The sequence below is a fragment of the Artemia sp. Qi Xiang Cuo genome, chromosome 20, assembly GCF_049724085.1.
Source record: "Artemia sp. Qi Xiang Cuo chromosome 20, ASM4972408v1, whole genome shotgun sequence".
Taxonomy (NCBI): domain Eukaryota; kingdom Metazoa; phylum Arthropoda; class Branchiopoda; order Anostraca; family Artemiidae; genus Artemia; species Artemia sp. Qi Xiang Cuo.
The window spans coordinates 19,749,838-19,770,530 of record NC_142813.1 but is presented as its reverse complement, the minus strand read 5'-3'; the positions used below and the strand labels follow the sequence as shown (position 1 = coordinate 19,770,530).

Sequence of the window (20,693 nt, the reverse complement as noted above, 5' to 3'; positions counted from 1 at the left end):
TTTATTTGTCCCCCCCCCCCCCCAGGGCTGATCGCATCAAACCAATAATACTATTATTGGTTAATAATACTCTCAATAATGCTACAATAATTTCTAGTGCCTTTTTTCAGTAACCAAAAAGATAGGAGGGCAACTAGCCCCCTCCCATCCCCCTTTTTGCTCAAAGTCGCCCGATCAAAACTTTTAGATAACCATTTGGTTCAGCATAGTTGAAAAGTCCAACAACTATTTCTTTGGGGATAATATGACCCCACAGCCCCTGATGAAAGGTTTGTAAATCATGAAATTCGCCCAAAGTTTACGTATAGTTTTGTTATTCGGAAGTATAAAGAAATTTGTCAGGGGGGGGGGAGTTTTCTGCTGGTGGAATTTTCCACGAGGTGTATTTTTCGTGGGGAGGGAATTTTCCGGGGGCTTGAACTTTCCAGGAGAAGTTTTAAAGTGGGGGAGGGGGAACCTGAATTCTTTTACGAAATTCTTTTTATTTTTCTTACTTTCTCTTTATCGACTCACTTTTGCATTTGGAGATGTTAAGGGGAATTGTGGAGGTGAAAATTATTACCGGGTTGGAATTTTCTAGAGTATTTTTCCGAAGGAAGGGGGGTGGATATTTTCCATGGAATAAATTCTCCAGAAGGAATTTTCTGCGGGAGCATTTTTTTACGAAAATGCTGGGGGTGGGGTATTTGCGGAAAAACTTTTCCAAGGAGGAGAGATTTTCGGCATGATTTTAAAACAAAAAATCAGAAATTAAAGTCTTTTTTAAATGAAAGCGCGCTAAGAAAACTTTTACCCGGAATCGTTTGCAAGGAATTTCCCGGGTTAAATTTTCAGATAGAAAGAAATTATCTGGGACGAGGGGGTTCCTATGAGGGGGGGGATATTTTACATAAGAAGAACTTCCCATGGAGGGATTTTCTGTGGGGGGAATCAATTTTCCATGGTAGGGAATCGGATTCCCAGGCATTATTTAAAAACGATCATAAATGAAATTACAAAAAAGCAAGTTTTTTCAACTGAAAGCAAGGAGCAACATCAAAGCTTAAAACGAATAGATATGATTACCTATATGAAAGGATTGTCCCCTCCTGAATACCTCACTCTTTACGATATGGTTTTACTTTTTGTCTCAATTTTTTAAGAACGACTCCAGAAAAAGAAGGGCCATATAATTAGAACAATGAGCTTCTTTAAAAGTAAAAAAAAAACTTTATCGTAAATAGGGAGGTATTTAGGAGGGGGCGACCCCCAAATATATGTAATAATTTCTGTTCGTTTTAAGTTTTGATGTTGCTTCTTACTTTCAGTTAAAGGAAAAACTGATTTTTTAAATCTAATTTTCTCATGAAGCGAAACCGTAGAGCCAAACCGTAGACTACCTGCATTCATCAAAATTAACAAGCAACTGAAAAGGAACAGGCTGAAATGTCACAGGCATTTTGGTCCACATAAATGTGGCAATAGGGTCCGAGCCCCCCTTCCCAAATTAGTAAGCATAGAAATATTTCTTTTTTAACGCGTTTGCTGAATAGATCATTTTAGGGTAGTCTTAAATGATGTGATTGGTGTCCTAGACCGAAATACGTTAAAAACATTTGTCTAAATCAAAGAATCGGGACTCTTTGGTTTGTATGACAGGAGTCCCGAAAACAGGATTTCGGGCCCTGGGGCAACGCCTACCAAAAATTCATGAGCATAGACAGATTGAACCTGGTTATCAAAACGGCAAACCTGAACATCTCAGAAATGACAGTTAAGAACTAAGCTTAAAACTTTTGAAGATTTGAGGCTTTCATATTTTGTGCTTATAGGGAGGAGATATTGGGGTAAAAACGTACGTCTTCGATCCGCCAGAAATATTTGAAGTCTTGGTCCCAGTGGAATTTTGAATCAATTCATGATATCAAAAGACAGTTTATTCACCCATGCTATAAAACTAGGACATCTGAAGTATCTCGGGAACTACAGGGAGATCGAGTTACAAATTTCAGGAAGTGTTTGAGGAGGCCAAGAGAAGTCGAAATATTATATTTAAGGAAATTGATAGAAGTAATAAATGATGATTTTTGTTTCAAAGATATCGGTTCATAAAAAAAAAAATCTCGAACGTTTGAAACTTTTATCCGAAAGCTATGGGTTGAGGAAACCATTGATAATAACTTCAAAAAAAGATGTTTTCACTTGAGAGTGAGTCCGAAACTTTTTCTGATCAATTAGGGCTTGTAATACTTTTGTTCAGCCATTTATTTCACTTAGAATTAGAATGTATTTGATCATTCCAGACGAAAAGAGTAAAAAATTAGGGAAAAAAAAAAAAAAAAAAAAAAAAAAAACAGGGCTATATAGTTACTCTTTAATCAGCTTGAAAATGACATTCAGAAATTTAATGGCAAGGTGGGTCCATATGCAGAACACAAACTAGAAACTAATTTTGGCTTCTTTGGTTTGTGACGCTGGCCAATTGTCCCGCTAAATCTGTAACTAACAGTAAATATAGACAGGAACAGTTAGACCTGAATGAAAACAAAAAAAAATTGAAGATTGTTTGTATTTATGTGACACCTGAAACATAGCCAACAATTTTTCTTTCTTAGGCTGGCTTAGACTTGCAGGGCTTTTGATTTAATTTAACATCCTCCCAACTTTCCCTGAAATTTTACCTTAATACACTTAGTCTTTTTGGAAAACCAAGATCAAACATACACCCTTTTCCCAATAACTTAACTTATATGTCAACAATGGGCGACTTCTATAGCTTACTCACCATTTTCTAGGGACTGTGGGGGTTATTTCATCCCCAGAGGCATAGTTATTGGACCTTTCGACTGTTTTAAACGTATAGGCTGTATCAAAATTCGATCGGATGTGAGAGGGAAGGGGAGCTAGAAAAGGCATGGGAAGGGGCTTTATGCCCTCCAACTCTTAAAAAGGGCACTAGAACTTTCAATTCCCAATCGAATAGCACCCCTCCATAGTTTCTACAACTCTTTCCACAGGAAACAGCCCAGAGAAAAAATAATATACGAGGGGTTACCCACTTTCTGCCACCTAGTGTATATCTTGGAAAGCCACGTGTGTTGCATAGTTCCATTGCATGTGGCACATTTCCACAACAAATCACACGCACAACCATGGTGGAGCTCTTCTTCATAAGCTTCAGTGGATGATTGGAAGCAGCTTTTCAATGACATTCGACCAGTACTTGGCATTTATCGATACACGGTACCGACACTTTACAGTGGTTTTTGACGGATATGATGAACAACCTGCAGTCAAAGACCAGACACAAAGCAGATGTGTGAAAGTTATCGGGGGAGATGTGCCGTTTACTACAGATCGTCAAGTACCCAAAGACAAATTTATATCCAACAACAAAAAATAAGGCGAGGTTTATCCGCATGCTCGGTGAAAGCTTAAGTGAAATGGGAACCGAAGTTTTTCAAGAAGGCGACGCGGAAGTGAAGATTATTAAAATTGTTGCTGACAAGTCAGGTATTCTTCCTACTGTGCTAGTTGGTGATGATACTGACTTACTCGTTTTTTATTGTTTCATGCCAATTGCAATCCCAACAAGATATGTTATTCTCCAAAAGCGGAACAAGGCGATACGATTGTCGCGCGGGACTTACACATGAAAAAAACTAGCTTGGGAAAAGAACTCTTCGATTCTATATTTTTCTGTCATGCACTACTTGGCTGCGACACCACTTCCCCTATACATGGTGTTGGAAAAGGAAAGGCTACAGGCTTATTTAAGGAAAATAAGGCGTTCCAAAGAAGGTCTCAAATTTTCCTTAAGGCGAGCACAAAAGAGGAAATAGTCAGTACTGGAGAACGTGCTTAACTGTCCATCTATGGACACAATAGTGATGAAGACCTAATCTTAGCTCGCTATAGGATCGTCCAAAAGAAGGTCTCAACATAATTAAAATTTGTGCATCCTCGAGACTTGCCACCCACACGTGCATCTGAGAAGTTTTACTCGCTGCGTTTCTATAATTAGGTCCGAAATTGGAGCGAAAATAGCAGTCTCAACCCTCTTAAGTGGGTATTTAGGTGCAAAGAAACAGCCTTGGTTCTTACGATGACTGATTTACCTCCGGCTCCAATGCAGCTTCTGAAAGTTGTGAACTGCTCCTGTAAGTCAAATAACTTTGACTCAGAAAGATACTCATGCAGGAAGTCGGGTCTGGATTGCTCTATAGCTTGCAAATCGTACAGAACGATCTCCTGCCAGAATGCCATGAGCCTGAAGAAACCTGACACTGCCTTAAATGCCAATGATTTTTGAAAGTTTTCTCTTTTAATGTTTGACGAAGGGAAAATAATTGAAACCAATGTTATCTCGTTCTTTCCGTAATCTTTACACTAATCGATTTTTCTACATTATCAAATGAGCCAAACTTTATATATCTTGAAGCCTAGGATTATTATTTTTAGCAGAGTATACGATCAAGTTGTTACCAACACCTTAGTTCCGTCTATTCAATCTTAAAAAAGATTTTTCTCCCCTTAGGGTTTCAGCAAAAGGTAACCAATTCTACAGAAGACGGATGTAATTTATATTCCGTAATATTAAAACTGCGGTGTTTTGCAGGTGCGGTGTTACACGGTGTTATATGGTGTTTCCGGGTTTTCCTTTCTCGCTAGCTACGATGAAGAAAATCCTAGAAAGGACTCCTTGCTCACTAAAATTGGATATTTCGTTAATTTTCAGACTTAATCCCTCTCACTTCAAACTCTAAAAGGGAATTTGCAAAAATATCCCTGTGATACTGATGATGTATCCTTTTTACTTTCATTTCGTTTTCTACGATCTTAATAACCCCATAGAAGACATCCCTTTCTATGCATTATCACGAAATAGCTTTTTGCCCCCTCCTCCGTTTTTTTGGGCAAATTTGACCCATTTCACCTCGGGACAGCGATACCAATTATGGATATTTTAATAAGCTCATTTTTCTCTATCGAATGGTATTAAAATCATTATTGTTGCAATTTGTTCAAGATCTACCCGTATTTTGACTGTACTAAAAGCCTGTTGACTCCATACCAAAAGAAAAAAAAACGAAAAAACAAGGATTTTTTTGTTAAGGCAATATAAAAAATCACTAGAAATAGTGATAAATCACTTGGAGTGGTAACCCCGTACAAGACACACAAGAATGAACGGGTTGCGACTGGTTTACCGCTATGTTTTTTCTCCTTGAGAACAAAGAATCCATTGCTGCCTCACGCTGCCTGGTGGAAATGCTGGCTCTTCTATTTTTAGCTGATTATTGAATTTATTACTTTGCATTTTCGTAATTGCATATACTTAGTTATTTGGCCTATTACATAAATCACTAAAATTTATTATAACGCTGAAGCATTTAAAAAACCAGTTTCTTTTATAGTTGATTGAGCCGTAAAACATGTTTGGAACCATTCACATACCACTTATTGAATTTAATTGCTAGTGTCTGCTGGAACAAGCTCATACTTTTACAATACATGGATTGCAAACGACCAAGCTCATCAAGACTAAGAGGAATCTGGGGCATTTTATCCAGGTAAAGTACAGAAAACCTATGCTCCAGATATAAGTGATAAAGAAAATTTTTCCGACACTTTGACTTAATTGTCTACATCTCTTCGACTCTTGAGAACAGTAGAAAAATCCCGCGATTTGAGTTGAAGAGGGAGGGGGCAGCAACAAGAAAGTCTTTTATTTCTTCCTTAGTCGTTAATAAATAAACCAACGAAGGGTAAATTTCAAAGGAATGTAAATTCTAACGCTCAATCTATTCAAACTACCCCACATACTTGTAAGAGGGAGACTGCCAGCCCACTAAGCCCTACCCCCTCCACTCTCCAGGCTGAAGTTTAACTCCGGCTTTATTCACTACATGGTCAATATCTATAACATATTTGAAATATATAGTAAGAATTGAGGGATTATTGGGGGGCAGGGGGTAGGTTGTATTTTCATATTTTTTATTTGTAAAGGGAAAGGCTTTGTGATCTAAAAAATTATGAATAAATCTTATCTAATGACCTGGCTAACTAGGATAAAAAAGGATGCCCTATGGTAGCATGGTCGATTGAATCTCTTGTTGGCAATACGAGGCCCCAGGATCAATTCCCACTGCTGGAACGCTGGGTGACAGGCTTGCTATCGGTTCCTTTGAAAGGGACAAAGCAACTGAATCGTCGATTCAACACCTTACGCGTCATCAATGGCACTGGAGGATCTTTATCCTTAGCTGGCATAAAAAAGGATCACATCTGGAAATCCAATTATTCATAACGAAATATAATTATATTTATAGAAAAAAGAAGGCAAATTAAAATGACCTTAATATTCAAAGAAAAGTCAGGCATACAAATAATAATATTTTGACGAAGTATTTTCTTTCCGCACCGTAATTTATTCTATGCTATTCTCACTGCCAATATTTCTGAAATTTCATCTAAAAAATGTCAAAATAGGGGGAAATAAATAATTTGGCCTCCTTGTGCTACCTATGGATATCCCCGAATATATACGAATGGGGAGGGAGGATGTCGTAAGGGAAGATTTAGGGGAAATCGGAACTTCTTAGGAGGGCGTAAAGACCTTCGAACAGATTGGGATGAAGGAGGAGCGTGTATATCTGTGTTGACCCCAGGCAGCTAGGTCCTCCAGTAAGTTGTTAACAGTAGTAGTAGTATGCTACCTGGAACAGCTACTCTGAGTGTAAATGAAACACGACCATCATCTCAGGTAAAATTTTTGGCTAGTACGTAAAGTTTCTTCTTCGCAAAGAAGAAATAAAAATTTAAAGAACGTAGGTTCAAGAAGCTCACACTTGTTCGGGGAGCACAAAATAGACACTAAAATATCCATGCTAAATTTCAAAAAGACACAACATTCAATTATAAAGAAAACGAAAATATTAAAGAGTGGCTGCTGAGACCAAATACGACTCCTGTTAGAATTTAAACATAGATCTAGCTGAATAATCTTACATTTATCTTGTTTCAAGAATTTAAGTTTAACGTTAAAATAACCAAACAATCATACAGCCTACTGAAGCAAACAACTATCTTCTAGGATTCAAAGTCGGTGTCCACTCCTGTTTTTTTAAGATTAAGAAATCAGTAAGAATCAGACACTATCAGAAATAGCTGAACCTAAAAACTAAATCTGAAATTATTCTGAAATTTTTACAAAAATCTAAGATAAAACAAAAATCATACCTCATTATAAAAGAAGTGTATCGTATGAGGATTGAGCTTTAGCGAGAGGGTTTTAAGGAAGGAAATGTAGTATGCCATCACTTCCTCATCTGAGAAGTCAAATTTATGGACTATTATGGAATTGACATGATTGTTGGACAAGAGGTAATCTGCAAAATACAAAAATTCAACCAAAATCCAGAAAATCTAGGTAAAAAATACTATCAAAACATTAAAAAGTAGAAAAGTAATCATGATGAACTGAAGGATCCACTAGCGAAGTCTATATTTGAATAGCTGAGTGTTTACTGAAGCAATTGTATTTACACAACTAGAGAGTTTTGGAGACAAAAAGGCCAGCAACCCAATGGTCGATCAGCCCTTCTATAAAAATCCTAGGAAATTACATGTACGAGAAAAGCTTGGCTTATCATTATAAATAAATAAGCTAAAACTAAAAAGATTATTTTTATTGTCATAAACTATATTGAAGATAAATGCTTCATAATTTCCGTAATTTATAGAATATCAAAGCCTATATTAATATGTTATTGTCAGTGTTACATCATTTTACATCTTGTGCAAACTCAGTTGTGTAATTACTAGACTGGATGCAAAACTTAATATTTTTATCTACAAAAAATTGCTTTCTATAATGATAAAAATTAACAATTTAAGAAAATCGAAATTGAAGAAATTTTCAATATAAAATGTAAAACGGGTCTAAAATCAAGAGCAGTAGAATTATTAGTATAACAGTAGAATAACACAGTCTAGATGTTAGTTTTCGGTCAGTTAAAAGATAAAATAAAAAGATAAAAGACTCTTCTGCTCCAACGTCTTTGTTTAATACTAATATTAAATATAAAAACAGATTTTTTTCAACTGAAAGTAAGGAGCATTATTAAAACTTAAAACATACAGAAATTATTATGTGTATGAAGGGGATTGCCCCCTCCTCAACACCTCGCTCTTTACTCTAAAGTTTTTAGTACTTTTAAAAAGATTCTTGTTGTTCTAACTAAACGACCCTTGTGTTTCAGGAGCCGTTCTTAAAGAATTGGGAAAGAAATCGAACTTTAGCTCATTTGATATTCTGTAGAATTTGTATTTATTTAGCTCGTTTAGGAATTCTGGCAAATTCCCCCAGTGTATAATTTTCCCTGATAAGTTCATCACCTGGAAACTTCCCTCCCCATGGAAACTTCCCTTGTAGAAAAACCTCCAGCAAAAAATTTCCCCCCCCCCATACGAAAATGTATTCATTCTTCACAATATAGCAACTACTATGCGTAAACAATCGGTAAATCTTTCTTAACTTAAATACCTTTCCCCTGGGGCTGTGTGGGGGCCATGTTGTATCTAAAGGCATAGCTATTGGTCCTTTCAATTAGGATGAACAAATTGGCTATCTCACATTTCAATTATGATTTTGGGAGAAAAAAGGGTCGTGGGAGTGGGCCTAGTTTACCTCCATTCTTTTTGGTCACTTAAAAAGGGCACTAGAGCTTTTAATTTCCGTTCGAATGATCCTTCTCACGAAATTCTAGGACCACTAGGTCAATACGATCACCCCTAAAAAAAAAAAAAAAAAATCTTTCTTCTCGGAAAAAAAAAAAAAATTTCACATTTTTGCAGATAGAAGCCTGAAACCTCTACAATCGGGTTTTATGATACGCTGAATCTGATGGTATGATTTTCATTAAGCTTCTATGACTTTTAGAGGGTGTTTTCCCCAAAATCAGGCAAATTTTCTCAGGCTCATAGCCTTTAATAGATAAAACTAAACTTAATGAAACTTGTACAGTTAAATATATTATTTATAATAAAAAAGAAGTTTTTTTCACATTAAGTTCAGAGCAACTTTAAGATCTATACGAAAAGAAATAATCCAACATAAGAAAGGGCTGCAACCCCCCCCCTCCCACTCGTTACGATAAATTTTACCTCATACTTATCTAAAAATAATAGGAGACCGGTTTGTACTGTTTCTTTTTTCTTTTTCTTTTTTTACTGTGGACAGATGAAGGGACCATAAAAAAAAAAAAAAAAAAAAAAAAAAAAAAAAAAAAAAAAAACTTCAAATACGGAGATGGCAAAAACTAGCAGGGGCTTTACAGCAAGGAAGATTTTTAAATATAAAAACAGGTTTTTTCAACTGAAAGTAAAAAGCCATATTAAAACTTAAAACGTACAGAAATTATTATGTGTATGAAGGGGATTGCCCCCTCCTCAACACCTCGCTCTTTACTCTAAAGTTTTCTAGTACTTTTAAAAAGCTTCGTATTATTCTAACTAAACCACCCTTGTGTTTCAGGAGTCGTTCCTAAAGAATTGGGGAAGAAATCAAACTTTGGCTGTGTGGGGGTTATGTTGCATCCAAAGGCATAGCTATTGGGCCTTTCAATTAGGATGAGCAAATTGGCTATCTCACATTTCAATTATGATTTTGGGAAAAAAGAGTCGGGGGAGTGGGCCTAGTTTCCCTCCATTCTTTTTGGTCACTTAGAAAGGGCACTAGAGCTTTTAATTTCCGTTCGAATGATCCTTCTCCCGAAATTCTAGGACCACTGGGTCAATACGATCACCCCCCCCCAAAAAAAAGCACCATTCTTCTCGCCAAAAAAACAACAAAATTCCACATTTTTGCAGATAGAAGCCTGAAACCTCTACAATCGGGTTTTCTGATACGCTGAATCTGATGGTATGATTTTTATTAAGACTTTTAGGTGGTGTTTTCCCCTTTTTTCAAAAATCCGGCAAATTTTCTCAGGCTCATAGCCTTTAATGGGTAAGACTAAACTTAATGCAACTTGTACAGTCCGTTACCCCGAATTGTTTGAAATTATACATTATTTATAATAAAAAAGAAGTTTTTTTCACATTAAGTTAAGAGCAACTTTAAGATCTATACGAACAGAAATAATAAATTATTTCTGAGACCACACTGGCTAATCATGATAAACAAAAAACCTCGAAGAAAGGAAGAAAACGAGGACAATTAACAGCCAGTGAAAAAATTGAAAAATTATGCAAATATTTCGGTCAAGACCTCCGCTTGACCATCCTCAGTGCAGAATAAAACTGATAAAAATATAAAAACCAAACCTTAAAATAAAAACACCAAACTAAAATTGGACGACCCTTTCCTAGTAACGGTGAAAGGGTAACTGAATAAAAAACACAAGTCTAAATGGCATTTCAGAATTTTATTTTGCGTAAAGCATTTTTAAAGGCTGATCGCTTTCCAGTTTGATTGTTATCGGAGACTCTATTCGATTGCACAATATAACTTTGTGGATGTATGTAAAAACGATCAGAATTAATAATTTTGTCATAAATGGGACTTAGAAAAATTTCTCCAGTGTCTCTATTGAGAGCTACCTTTCGGTGAATGTGCTTTTTTATTTCAACTCCCTCCCTGAAAACTTGCGTGAGACCTTTAACGGGGGCAACGATAGAGGCCTCGGCAAACAAAATGAAATGGTGTGGATTCTCGTACACATGTTGCGCCAAGGTGGAATCAAAAACCTCAGGCCTTTGGCGTAACCTCATTGCCTTGTCGATTGAGGCCTTATGCTCAGATAACCTCTCCTCCAATTGCTGTTTGGTTCTACCAACATAAAAACAGCCACAAGAACAAGGAATTTTATAAACACCACTACCCATAATGGGGCTGGTTTTATCTTTGCCGTTGTTAAAAAATTCTGTGTAATATTTGAATTTTTAAAGGCGACGCTAAGTTTATGTTTTTTAAGGATTCTTTTCAATTTGTCACTCAATTTTGGAATGTAGGGTAGAACAGTGAAAAGTAAAAAATGTGAACTAGCTCTTCAAAGGAAATTAGAAGATAATATTGATCAAATAGACTACAAAACACTGGATATAGAAACTATTATGCGTCTCGTCCGTCTTTGCAATAGTTCCTCCTCATATTTCCGATATAATAATCAATTTTTCACCCAAATTAGGGATTTACCCATGGGTACAAGTCTTTCACCATTTTTGGCAAATTTTTATATGGAATTCATAGAAATCTCTGCTCTGGAAAATTTTCCCATGAAATACCGTTTCTGGGGAAGATTTGTGGATGATCTTATTTCTCTGTGGGAGCATAGAGGAGAGTCACTTAACTCTTTCTTAACTCATCTAAACACTTTAGACTCTAACCTTCAGTTCACTTTAGAACTAGAACATAACCACAAACTTCCTTTCCTAGATGTTTTAATTTTCAATAAGTCTCCTGGCCTTGAATTTTCTATTTATAGAAAGCCTACGCATAACGATAGGTATTTGCATTTTTCCTCCAGCCCCTCTCCCTGCATAAAAAGAGGAGTTGTTATTTCTTTGGTTGACCGAGTAATAAGAATATGCTCAGAGCCTCACATAGACTCAGAATTGAACTATATTCAGGACATTTTATTTTGCAATGGCTACCCTATAAAATTGCTTGAGACCATTATAGGCAGAAGACGAAAAAAGGCAGAGGGGAGTGCATCAGATCCACAAGCTCAAACAGATACCGTCCCATTGGTGCATGATAAGAAACTTTTCACTGTTCTACCCTACATTCCTAAATTGAGTGACAAATTGAAAAGAATCCTTAAAAAACATAAACTTAGCGTCGCCTTTAAAAATTCAAATATTACACAGAACTTTTTTAACAACGGCAAAGATAAAACCAGCCCCATTCTGGGCAGTGGTGTTTATAGAATTCCTTGTTCTTGTGGCTGTTTTTATGTTGATAGAACCCAACATCAATTGGGGGAGAGGTTATCTGAGCAAAAGTCCTTCAATCGACAAGGCAATGACGTTACGCCAAAGGCCTGAGGTTTTTGATTCCGCCTTGGCGCAACATGTGTACGAGATTCCACACCATTTCATTTTGTTTGACGAGGCCTCTATCGTTGCCCCCGTTAAAGGTCTCACGCAAGTTTTCAGGGAGGCAGTTGAAATAAAAAAGCACATTCACCAAAAGGTAGCTCTCAATAGAAATTTTTCTAAGTCCCATTTATGACAAAATTATTAATTCTGATCGTTTTTACATACATCCACAAAGTTATATTGTGCAATCGAATAGAGTCTCCGATAACAATCAAACTGGAAAGCGATCAGCCTTTAAAAGTGCTTTACGCAAAATGAAATTCTGAAATGCCATTTAGACTTGTGTTTTTTATTCAGTTAACCTTTCACCGTTACTAGGAAAGGGTCGTCCAATTTTAGTTTGGTTTTTTTATTTTAAGGTTTTGTTTTTATATTTTTATCAGTTTTATTCTGAACTGAGGACGGTCAAGCGGAGGTCTTGACCGAAATATTTGAATAATTTTTCAATTTTTTAACTGGATTTTAATTGTCCTCGTTTTCTTCCTTTCTTCGCGGTTTTTTGTTTAACAGAAATAATCCAACATAAGAAGGGGCTGCACCCCCCTCCCACTCGTTACGATATATTTTACCTCATACTTATCTAAAAATAATATGAGACCGGTTTGAACTGTTTTTTTTTTTTTTTTTTTTTCTGTGGGCAGATGAAGGGACCATAGGAAAAAAAACAGTCTTCAAATAGGGAGATGGCAAAAACTATGAGGGGCTTTACAGCAAGGAAGAGGGGAAAATCTGTAAAGGTACGCCAAAAATGGATGACGGTTACCACGTCACTTAAATAAGATGTAAATGTTTCGTAAATTAAATAAATAATCGTTCAGCTAACATTCACAGATGGCAGCAAAGTTTATGCATCAGAGGCAACGCTACATCGCTGCCTATGTGAATAGACATGCGCTTCAACGTATTATTTTTTCTTTTTTTCTATCAGGTGGCAACTTCGTGAGGAAGGAGTGGTCATAGAAACTTCGGAGGGGGTTAATTCGGTCAAAAAAATAAAAGTCTACGGTCCTCTTAACAGTTAAGTGATTGGAGGACAATCAGCCACACTCCCATTCCATTTTTTCTACCCAGCCCCCCTAAGCACCGAAGACAACCGGTCAAAATTTTGGAATACGCATTTTGTTCAGAATAGCTGGTCAGCCCAGTAAATATGACTCTGGGGATGACATGACCCCTAGAACCCTTGGAGCAAGAGCCGTAAGTGATGTAAGGAAAAAAAAAAGAAAGGGGGGTAGCTTTATTTTGGATGTACGATTTTGTCAAAACTTCTCTGGATCAAAAGGATTCCAAAGTTTGTTGAATGCCCGGAAATTGGTAAAAAAAAAAATCTTTGTCCCTGATCAGTTTGAAACTCAGCCGTAAGCACTGAGCACCTATCCCAAGAGAAAATTCATATCCAGAAGAAATATTCCAGGGCACGCTCCCTCTTCTCCCGAAAAAAAGGGTGTGGGGATAAGTAAAGGAAGCAATTTTTCTGATCCGACTATCAACAGATAAGTTTTGGCCGAAAACGCAGCTATGCTTGGTGTTGGTTGCTCAATCATCTACGAGCTCTTAAGGATCGTTTGCCCGACAAAAAATTTCCCAAGGGCATACTCTGTCAACGATGCGCGTATTTGAGTAAGCAAAAAGAGGCTATACAAGTTTTCAGATTATCTGCGATATCGGTTAATTCGGTCAAAAAAATAAAAGTCTACGGTCCTCTTAACAGTTAAGTGATTGGAGGACAATCAGCCGCACTCTCATTCCATTTTTTCTACCCAGCCCCCCTAAGCACCGAAGACAACCGGTCAAAATTTTATAATACGCATTTTGTTCAGAATAGCTGGTCAGCCCAGTAAATATGACTCTGGGGATGACATGACCCCTAGAACCCTTGGAGCAAGAGCCGTAAGTGCTGTAAGGAAAAAGAAAAAAAAAGAAAGGGGGGTAGCTTTATCTTGGATGTACGATTTTGTCAAAAATTCTCTGGATCAAAAGGATTCCTAAGTTTGTTGAATGCCCGGAAATTGGTAAAAAAGAAATGTTTGTCCCTGATCAGTTTGAAACTCAGCCGTAAGCACTGAGCACCTATCCCAAGAGAAAATTCATATCCAGAAGAAATATTCCAGGGCACGCTCCCTCTTCTCCCGAAAAAAAGGGTGTGGGGATAAGTAAAGGTAGCAATTTTTCTTATCCGACTATCAACAGATCAGTTTTGGCCGAAAACGCAGCTATGCTTGGTGTTGGTTGCTCAATCATCTACGAGCTCTTAAGGATCGTTTGCCCGACAAAAAATTTCCCAAGGGCATACTCTGTCAACGATGCGCGTAATTGAGTAAGCAAAAAGAGGCTATACAAGTTTTCAGATTATCTGCGATATCTTGTGAATGGCTTAGGGAATGGGGTTGACTTTCAGAACGTTGGGGATGGGCGGGGGCTTAATTGGAGCTCAATTTCCACTTTAGAGAAGACACAGAGTAAAATTGAAATACACGAAGAGTGTCCCACCGAAATAGTATATCTGCAATATGCCGGGAACAGTTGAAACTTCCGCTTACTGTGGGGGGAATGAGGGGGGCGGATGGGGCAGGGAAATTTAAATTCTGTGTTGGGGGACATGGAAGAGGCTGAACTTGTAATACTTTTGTTCAGCCCATTATAACAGACACAAAGACTAAAAGACTTGGGACAGATAAAGACAGTGCCTTATATTTCGTCTCCCAAAACAGATTGAAAACGATACCGATAATTTTCTTGGCCAGGTTACACTCTATGCAGAAAATAAATTTGATCTGCTTTGGCTTGTGATATCCGAAAATGAACCCAAACTCAGTTTTTGGTCCCTATCCTAAGTCATCGAAAAAGGTTTGGCTCATTTCTGGACGAAACGATTTTTTCAAGTTTTCTTTGCATAATTTTTCAGGCCGTTGTCTGGCGAGTGTAAATTCAAGGTTTCAACGAAAAATTTTTTGTCCTTCTTCGAACAAATACTTAAAAGATAAAAATGTTTTTTCTACTCTTATCCTTTTCTTTAAGTAGATATTTGAATTTCCACGTGCCATTCCCAAACACTCCCTGAGAGCATTAACTTGATTACCCCGTCACTCCTAAAATACTACATGCTTATTTGTAGATCTCGCTTCGCTCGGAAAACTTCGTAAGGAGCTCAGGCCTTCGGCCTTTACAAATGACTGGGGTCATACACCACAAACGGATTAAGGAAATTAAAAAAAAAATCTACTTTGTTGACTAGTACCCCCCTTACTGAAAATCCCCCGGGAACCCTTCCCCCCCCCCCCACAAACACACAAAGCTGATTGAGCAGCGACAAAGAAAGAATTTCAAAGAAAAATAAGGAAGAAAAGACAGACTTTGGAATATTCTACCAATATTCCAAAATATAGGCAAATAATACGATGCAAAATGTTTTATAGTATTTCTTTTACATTTATATTTTACCTTAATTCTTTTTTAGTGTTTCTGGGAGTGAGTTATCATAGCAGGGTAAAAAAAAGTTAAACACTGGGGCTGTGGGGGAGATATCAACGCCGAAGGCAAATTTATTATACATTTCGAAGTCTTCTAACAAAACAGATCTCACAGTTTGATTCGATATCACAGGGGTTAGAGGAGGGAGGATAGCAGAAAAGTAACCGAGAGGGAGACTAATTTCCCTCCAGTACCTTTCAGCCTTTAAAAGGGAGACAAGAACTTTGAATTTCAATGGAATGACCCCCCCTCCTAAATTTCTAGATAGCACCTTCAATTTGAAGTGGGTGGGAACAAAGTTTTTGGCACTTTTCTGGCCCTTTTTTGGAATACATTTCGAGGGGAAGCATTTTTTTTCCTTCTGCATTGGGATCTCCTTACCCCAAAGTTTTATATAAATTTCAGGCCAACTGGGTAGATTTGGCACCTTTTTCAGTCCTTTTTTTTCTTAGAAGAGCGACCAATTTCAAAGGGACAAATGGTTTGAATAATTTTGTGTACATTAGTCCTCTTGGCCAAAGGACTTGCGGCTGCAAGCTTCAAATTGATCAAGATAAGTTGTGGCTCATTTCCAGGTCCCTAGCCCCTCCCCCTTCTCATCACAAAATGCTGATGATCTTTTTGACCAGAACAACAATACCTGGAAGTTTCATGCCACTCGACTTTCAAGATACACCCCCCCCCACCCACCTTTTTCCACTATAAAATATATCTGTAAAAAATTGACAGTTTGCATAATTTACGGCCCTTATCTCAGGGACAGTGGGAGTTATGTCATCCTTGGATGACAAAGGCACTAGAACTTTTAATTTCAGACCGAACGAGTATCCTCCGAAGTTTCTACGACCACGAAGGGGGAGGGGTTGAGAAGTAGGTAGCCCCCCTCCTACATGGAATAAATAAAGTTCGTTTTAGGGCTGATTCTTACTCTTTGTTCTGATAAATGATAGCGTAGATCATAAATATTCCAGGAAATCACAGGGCATAAGTATCAACTTCTATTCCCCCCCTCCCTAACACTATATCTACATATATCTGAAGGTTAAATGAGAGTTGGGACGTCTTGGCATTAAAATACACTCGTTGACACATCTGAACCCCCCCCCTCATTCAGCGCCTACAAAATGATACACCACCCCCCTGCTTCATAATAGCTGATGAACACTTACACACCTTGCATATGGCCTTATGAAATATGAAGCAAATTAGTTTAGTTAAATGAAGCTTTAAAATAAATGTCAGAAACATTCTTCTGCAATAAGAAGGGAGGTATCACTCTGCAACGCCCTTATTCAGGCATAGTCTAAATGAAAGTAGATGAGAGATTAATTCCGCCCCCACATCCCTTCCTATATTTATCTGAAGGCTATTGGAGATTCAGACAATTTGGGCATGGAAATGCATTCTTTTAGGCATCTGACATCCTCCTCCCTCGGCCTAAATAATTACCCATCGCCACTTTTTCATAATAGCTAATATACAATTATACATTTTTCTTGGTTTATTTTATTTGGCTTAATTTCCCTTTGGCTGATCAATTTCACATTTTGGGAAATTTTTCAAGGAGGTATTTTTTGCGGGGGGGGGGGGGGTCTTCTGAGGAGAAATAAGGCGGACCCCATGTGTATATAAGGTAAGTGTCCGCTTTTCCAATGATAGATATGGCTTCCCTTAGGCAAAAACCTCCGCTTTTTAGGTAAAGTGAGCATAACTGTTTAATTCTCAACCTTAGCTCATATGTCCTCAATGAAAAGTTTAATATATTCTTTATAGATTATAAGCACTGGAAATTACATCGGAGTTTATACATAAATAAAATTTCTACTTTTAGTAGGCTAGAAATAGCAAAAGAGGGACTTACATAGAGACGTTTCATTCCTCATATTTTCAAAGAGGATATTTAATGTCTGAAGAAGCTGTACACAGACGTAGGAACCACATCTCTGATTCAAAATTCGCAGGAAATAGGAGAGCATGTTTTTCTCCAAAAAGAAGCTGAAAATTAAAAAAGAATATTAATTTATACAAAATCTACCAAAACAAAACTGGATTCGCCTAGTCTTGCCGTCAAATCACAGCAATGACGCAACGTCTTAACAAAAGAATGATTCCAGGGAGTAATCTCAATATCAATTCTGAGTGAAAGATCTAAAGCCGAATTAGGCAGGCATGACAAAAACAAAGGAAAATCTAAAGATGAAGAAAACAAACGAGACTAGAAAGAAGTAGAAAGAAGAGACAAACTAAACGGCGTCGATATTTCACCTGTATAAAACAAGGCGTCTTCAACGCTAAGAGCAAATATACAATCTAAACTAACCTACAATTAAATAAAATCTAAAAAAGAAATCTAAAGATCTAAAATCTAAAAATCTAAAATCTAAAGAAATCTAAAATCTAAACATATACAGTTGTCGCTACTGCGGTACTCAATCACAATAGCAACAATTGTATATATAGATATGGATTTTTATTTCTTGGTTTTAGATTGTATTTAATATTAGGTTAGATTAGAACTTTCTTTGTTTCTTAGCGTAAACAAACGCAAAACGCACAAAATGGTCCATACACCTTTTTTGGCCTCTAACGTTTTGCATGTTCAAGAAGTTTTTTGCTAAAATTTGGTATATACGGGGACAAACTTGGACAAAAACTTAGGCAACGACGAATTTTGCGGCCCGTCCTGTTCTGGTCTATCAAGTGTAGCCATTATTAATGCGTTTTTTTGGGGGGAGGGGTAGAAATGGAAATGCAAAAACACAACACGAGGGAAAAATATTCGACTTTATTCCTATACTAAAGCGCCTAAAAACATGTCGGATTATTGAGCTCTACTGCGCAGCTTAATTAACTACGGCACAGTTTTTTAAACAGTGCAGTTTTTTTTAACAATTATGTACGACTAAAAAAGTGGAGGAGGGCACATCACTTGACAGACGATCCTTCTACATCCAAAAATTCTTATTGGACTAATTTGAAATTTAGCATTATCTATGATACTGATGCAATAAATGAAATTATTAAAAAGTTAACTAAATTAAAGTTCAAACGCTTATAGCTCTAAATTCCGAATCTTTTCTTTATCCTTCTAAAACCTCTTGGGATTCGAGTTTATCAAGTAGCTGGAAGTAAATTCATGAATACTTCAACAAGTTCATCCTATATCTCTGCCTTTAACCTTGTTTTAATAGCCAGTAACTTCCTAAAAGTCTTTAGTAAATGACTAATGAGAATGACAAAATTAAAAGTATTCCTAACTAAAAAAAAAAACAAATGTATATACGGCAAAAAAATAATCCAATTTCAGTAAGTTTATAAGTAAATTTCAGGCATATGTTGCATGTTCGAAATAAGTTGCAGTCTATATTCTCATTTTGAAGAAACTCGGCAGAGATAAGGAGCAGGGACGTACACAGGATGGAGAAGCTTTACACCCATGCTTCCTAAAACTTCAATAGTTTAACCTTGTTTCCTATAACCTATATACCTTATCATATTAAACGAGCAATATTTGTATATATGCATATTTATTTCTCTGTAAATGTTCTCACGAAAACGGCCCCATATTTTTTTCCCGAAAAATTGGCATGCTACCATTTTACGCAGTGAAAAAAAGATCTAGAGATCACGACTTTGGAAAAATTCATTTAGGGCCTTAATTGTGGAAAGACAGTTCTCATATGAATGATGTCACAAATACCCAAACGTCTAATACCCTAATGGTTTTACTTCCTACAGTGAATAAAACAAAATGGAGCAAAGTTGTATTGCGAAAGAGACAAAAAAAAACTTTCTTTCTTTTCACAAACCTTCATCATAATAAACTCTGTAAACACACGCCACGAAGCCCTACTACCACCCACGATATGGAATTTGCACTGCGACATATCTACACATTGATCAAGGGGGTCCACAGAAGAACGCCAAGAATAATCCCCCTCTTGACGAAGAACAACTAATATGAAAACAAAACTTGTAATAAATGAAAGGATTTTGGCCAATACTGAGCTGCTAGTTAGGGATCTTTAAAAAAATCTTAAAAGGGACCTATATAACCAAAATAGCATCTGAATCTTGCAACATTTTCCTGAATTATTCTGTATTCTGATTGAATCATAGATAGAGCAATAGCGCTGCCTAAGTAAAGAGTGATGTGGGCACAATCTATCTTTTTTTAAGGCCAGGGCACTTCGTATAAAAGTAGTTGCCGTAGAAACTTTGAAAAGGGCTCATTCAACTGGAAATCGAAAGTTCTAGTGCCATTTTTGATAGTCAAAAGTGAGTGGAGGACTACCAGCCCTTCCCCACGCCCATCGTTTTCCCAAAACACATCCAATCAAAATTTTTGCTCAGCATATTTGAAAGACTCAGAAATTATGCCTTTGGATTTGAAACCCCCCCCCCCCCCGCCCCACGGCTTTCAGGAAAAAGTCTAAAGATTATACTAGTTGCCCATTATTAACAATTATGTTTTTTATGGAAAAGGGCTGGTCGTATAAACTACGGATATGGCTCATTCAATTAGAAATCAGAAGTCCTGGTGTACTTTTTGAGAGTCTTCAAAAGTAACCGGAGGGCAACGAGCCCCCCCCCCCCCACGTCGTATTTTTCGCATGTGCATCCGATAGGAATTTTGGGAGAGCCATTTTGTTCAAAATACTTTAAAGATCATATAACAAGGCCTTCGGGGTTGAAACAACCCCTCAGAATCTTAGGGCATGAGTTGTAAGTTATGCCCCGAAGACATATAAGGCTTTTATGGAAGTGGTGGTCGTATAAAATTTAGAGGAGGTTCATTTAATAGGAAATTGAATGTTGTAGTTCCCTTTTAAGAGTCACAAGTGACGGAGGGCAACTAGACTCCCCCCAACGCCCTCTTTTCCCCAAATGTAACTAATCGAAATTGTGAGATAGCCAATCTGTTAAAAATAGTCCAAAGAACATGTAACAAGCCTCCAGGATTGGCATAGCCCACCAGAGCCCTGGGGTAAGAGAAAATTACTAATATTACAACACAGTTTTTTTTTTTTTTTACAACAAATTACTGTCCCAATATTACATTATAATATTGCCATACAACCTCAAGTTTGTTTGTGTCCCCAATAAGCTCAAAATTATATCAAAACCCCGGAAAAGCC

General features: G+C 37.1%; 1 protein-coding gene across 6 annotated transcripts in view; it reads right to left on the bottom strand.

Moving 5' to 3' along the window:
• Positions 1-20,693, bottom strand: part of ema (C-type lectin domain containing ema) — a 191,540-nt gene that overhangs the window by 142,807 nt on the left and 28,040 nt on the right. For all 6 annotated transcript variants that reach the window (XM_089106377.1, XM_089106376.1, XM_089106378.1 and 3 more), the window contains exons 4-5: positions 17,417-17,550; positions 7,222-7,370 (exon numbers count right to left, since the gene is read on the bottom strand). In XM_089106377.1, the coding sequence (XP_088962503.1) occupies positions 7,222-7,370; positions 17,417-17,550 (283 nt within the window). The remainder of the gene's footprint in view (positions 1-7,221; positions 7,371-17,416; positions 17,551-20,693) is intronic.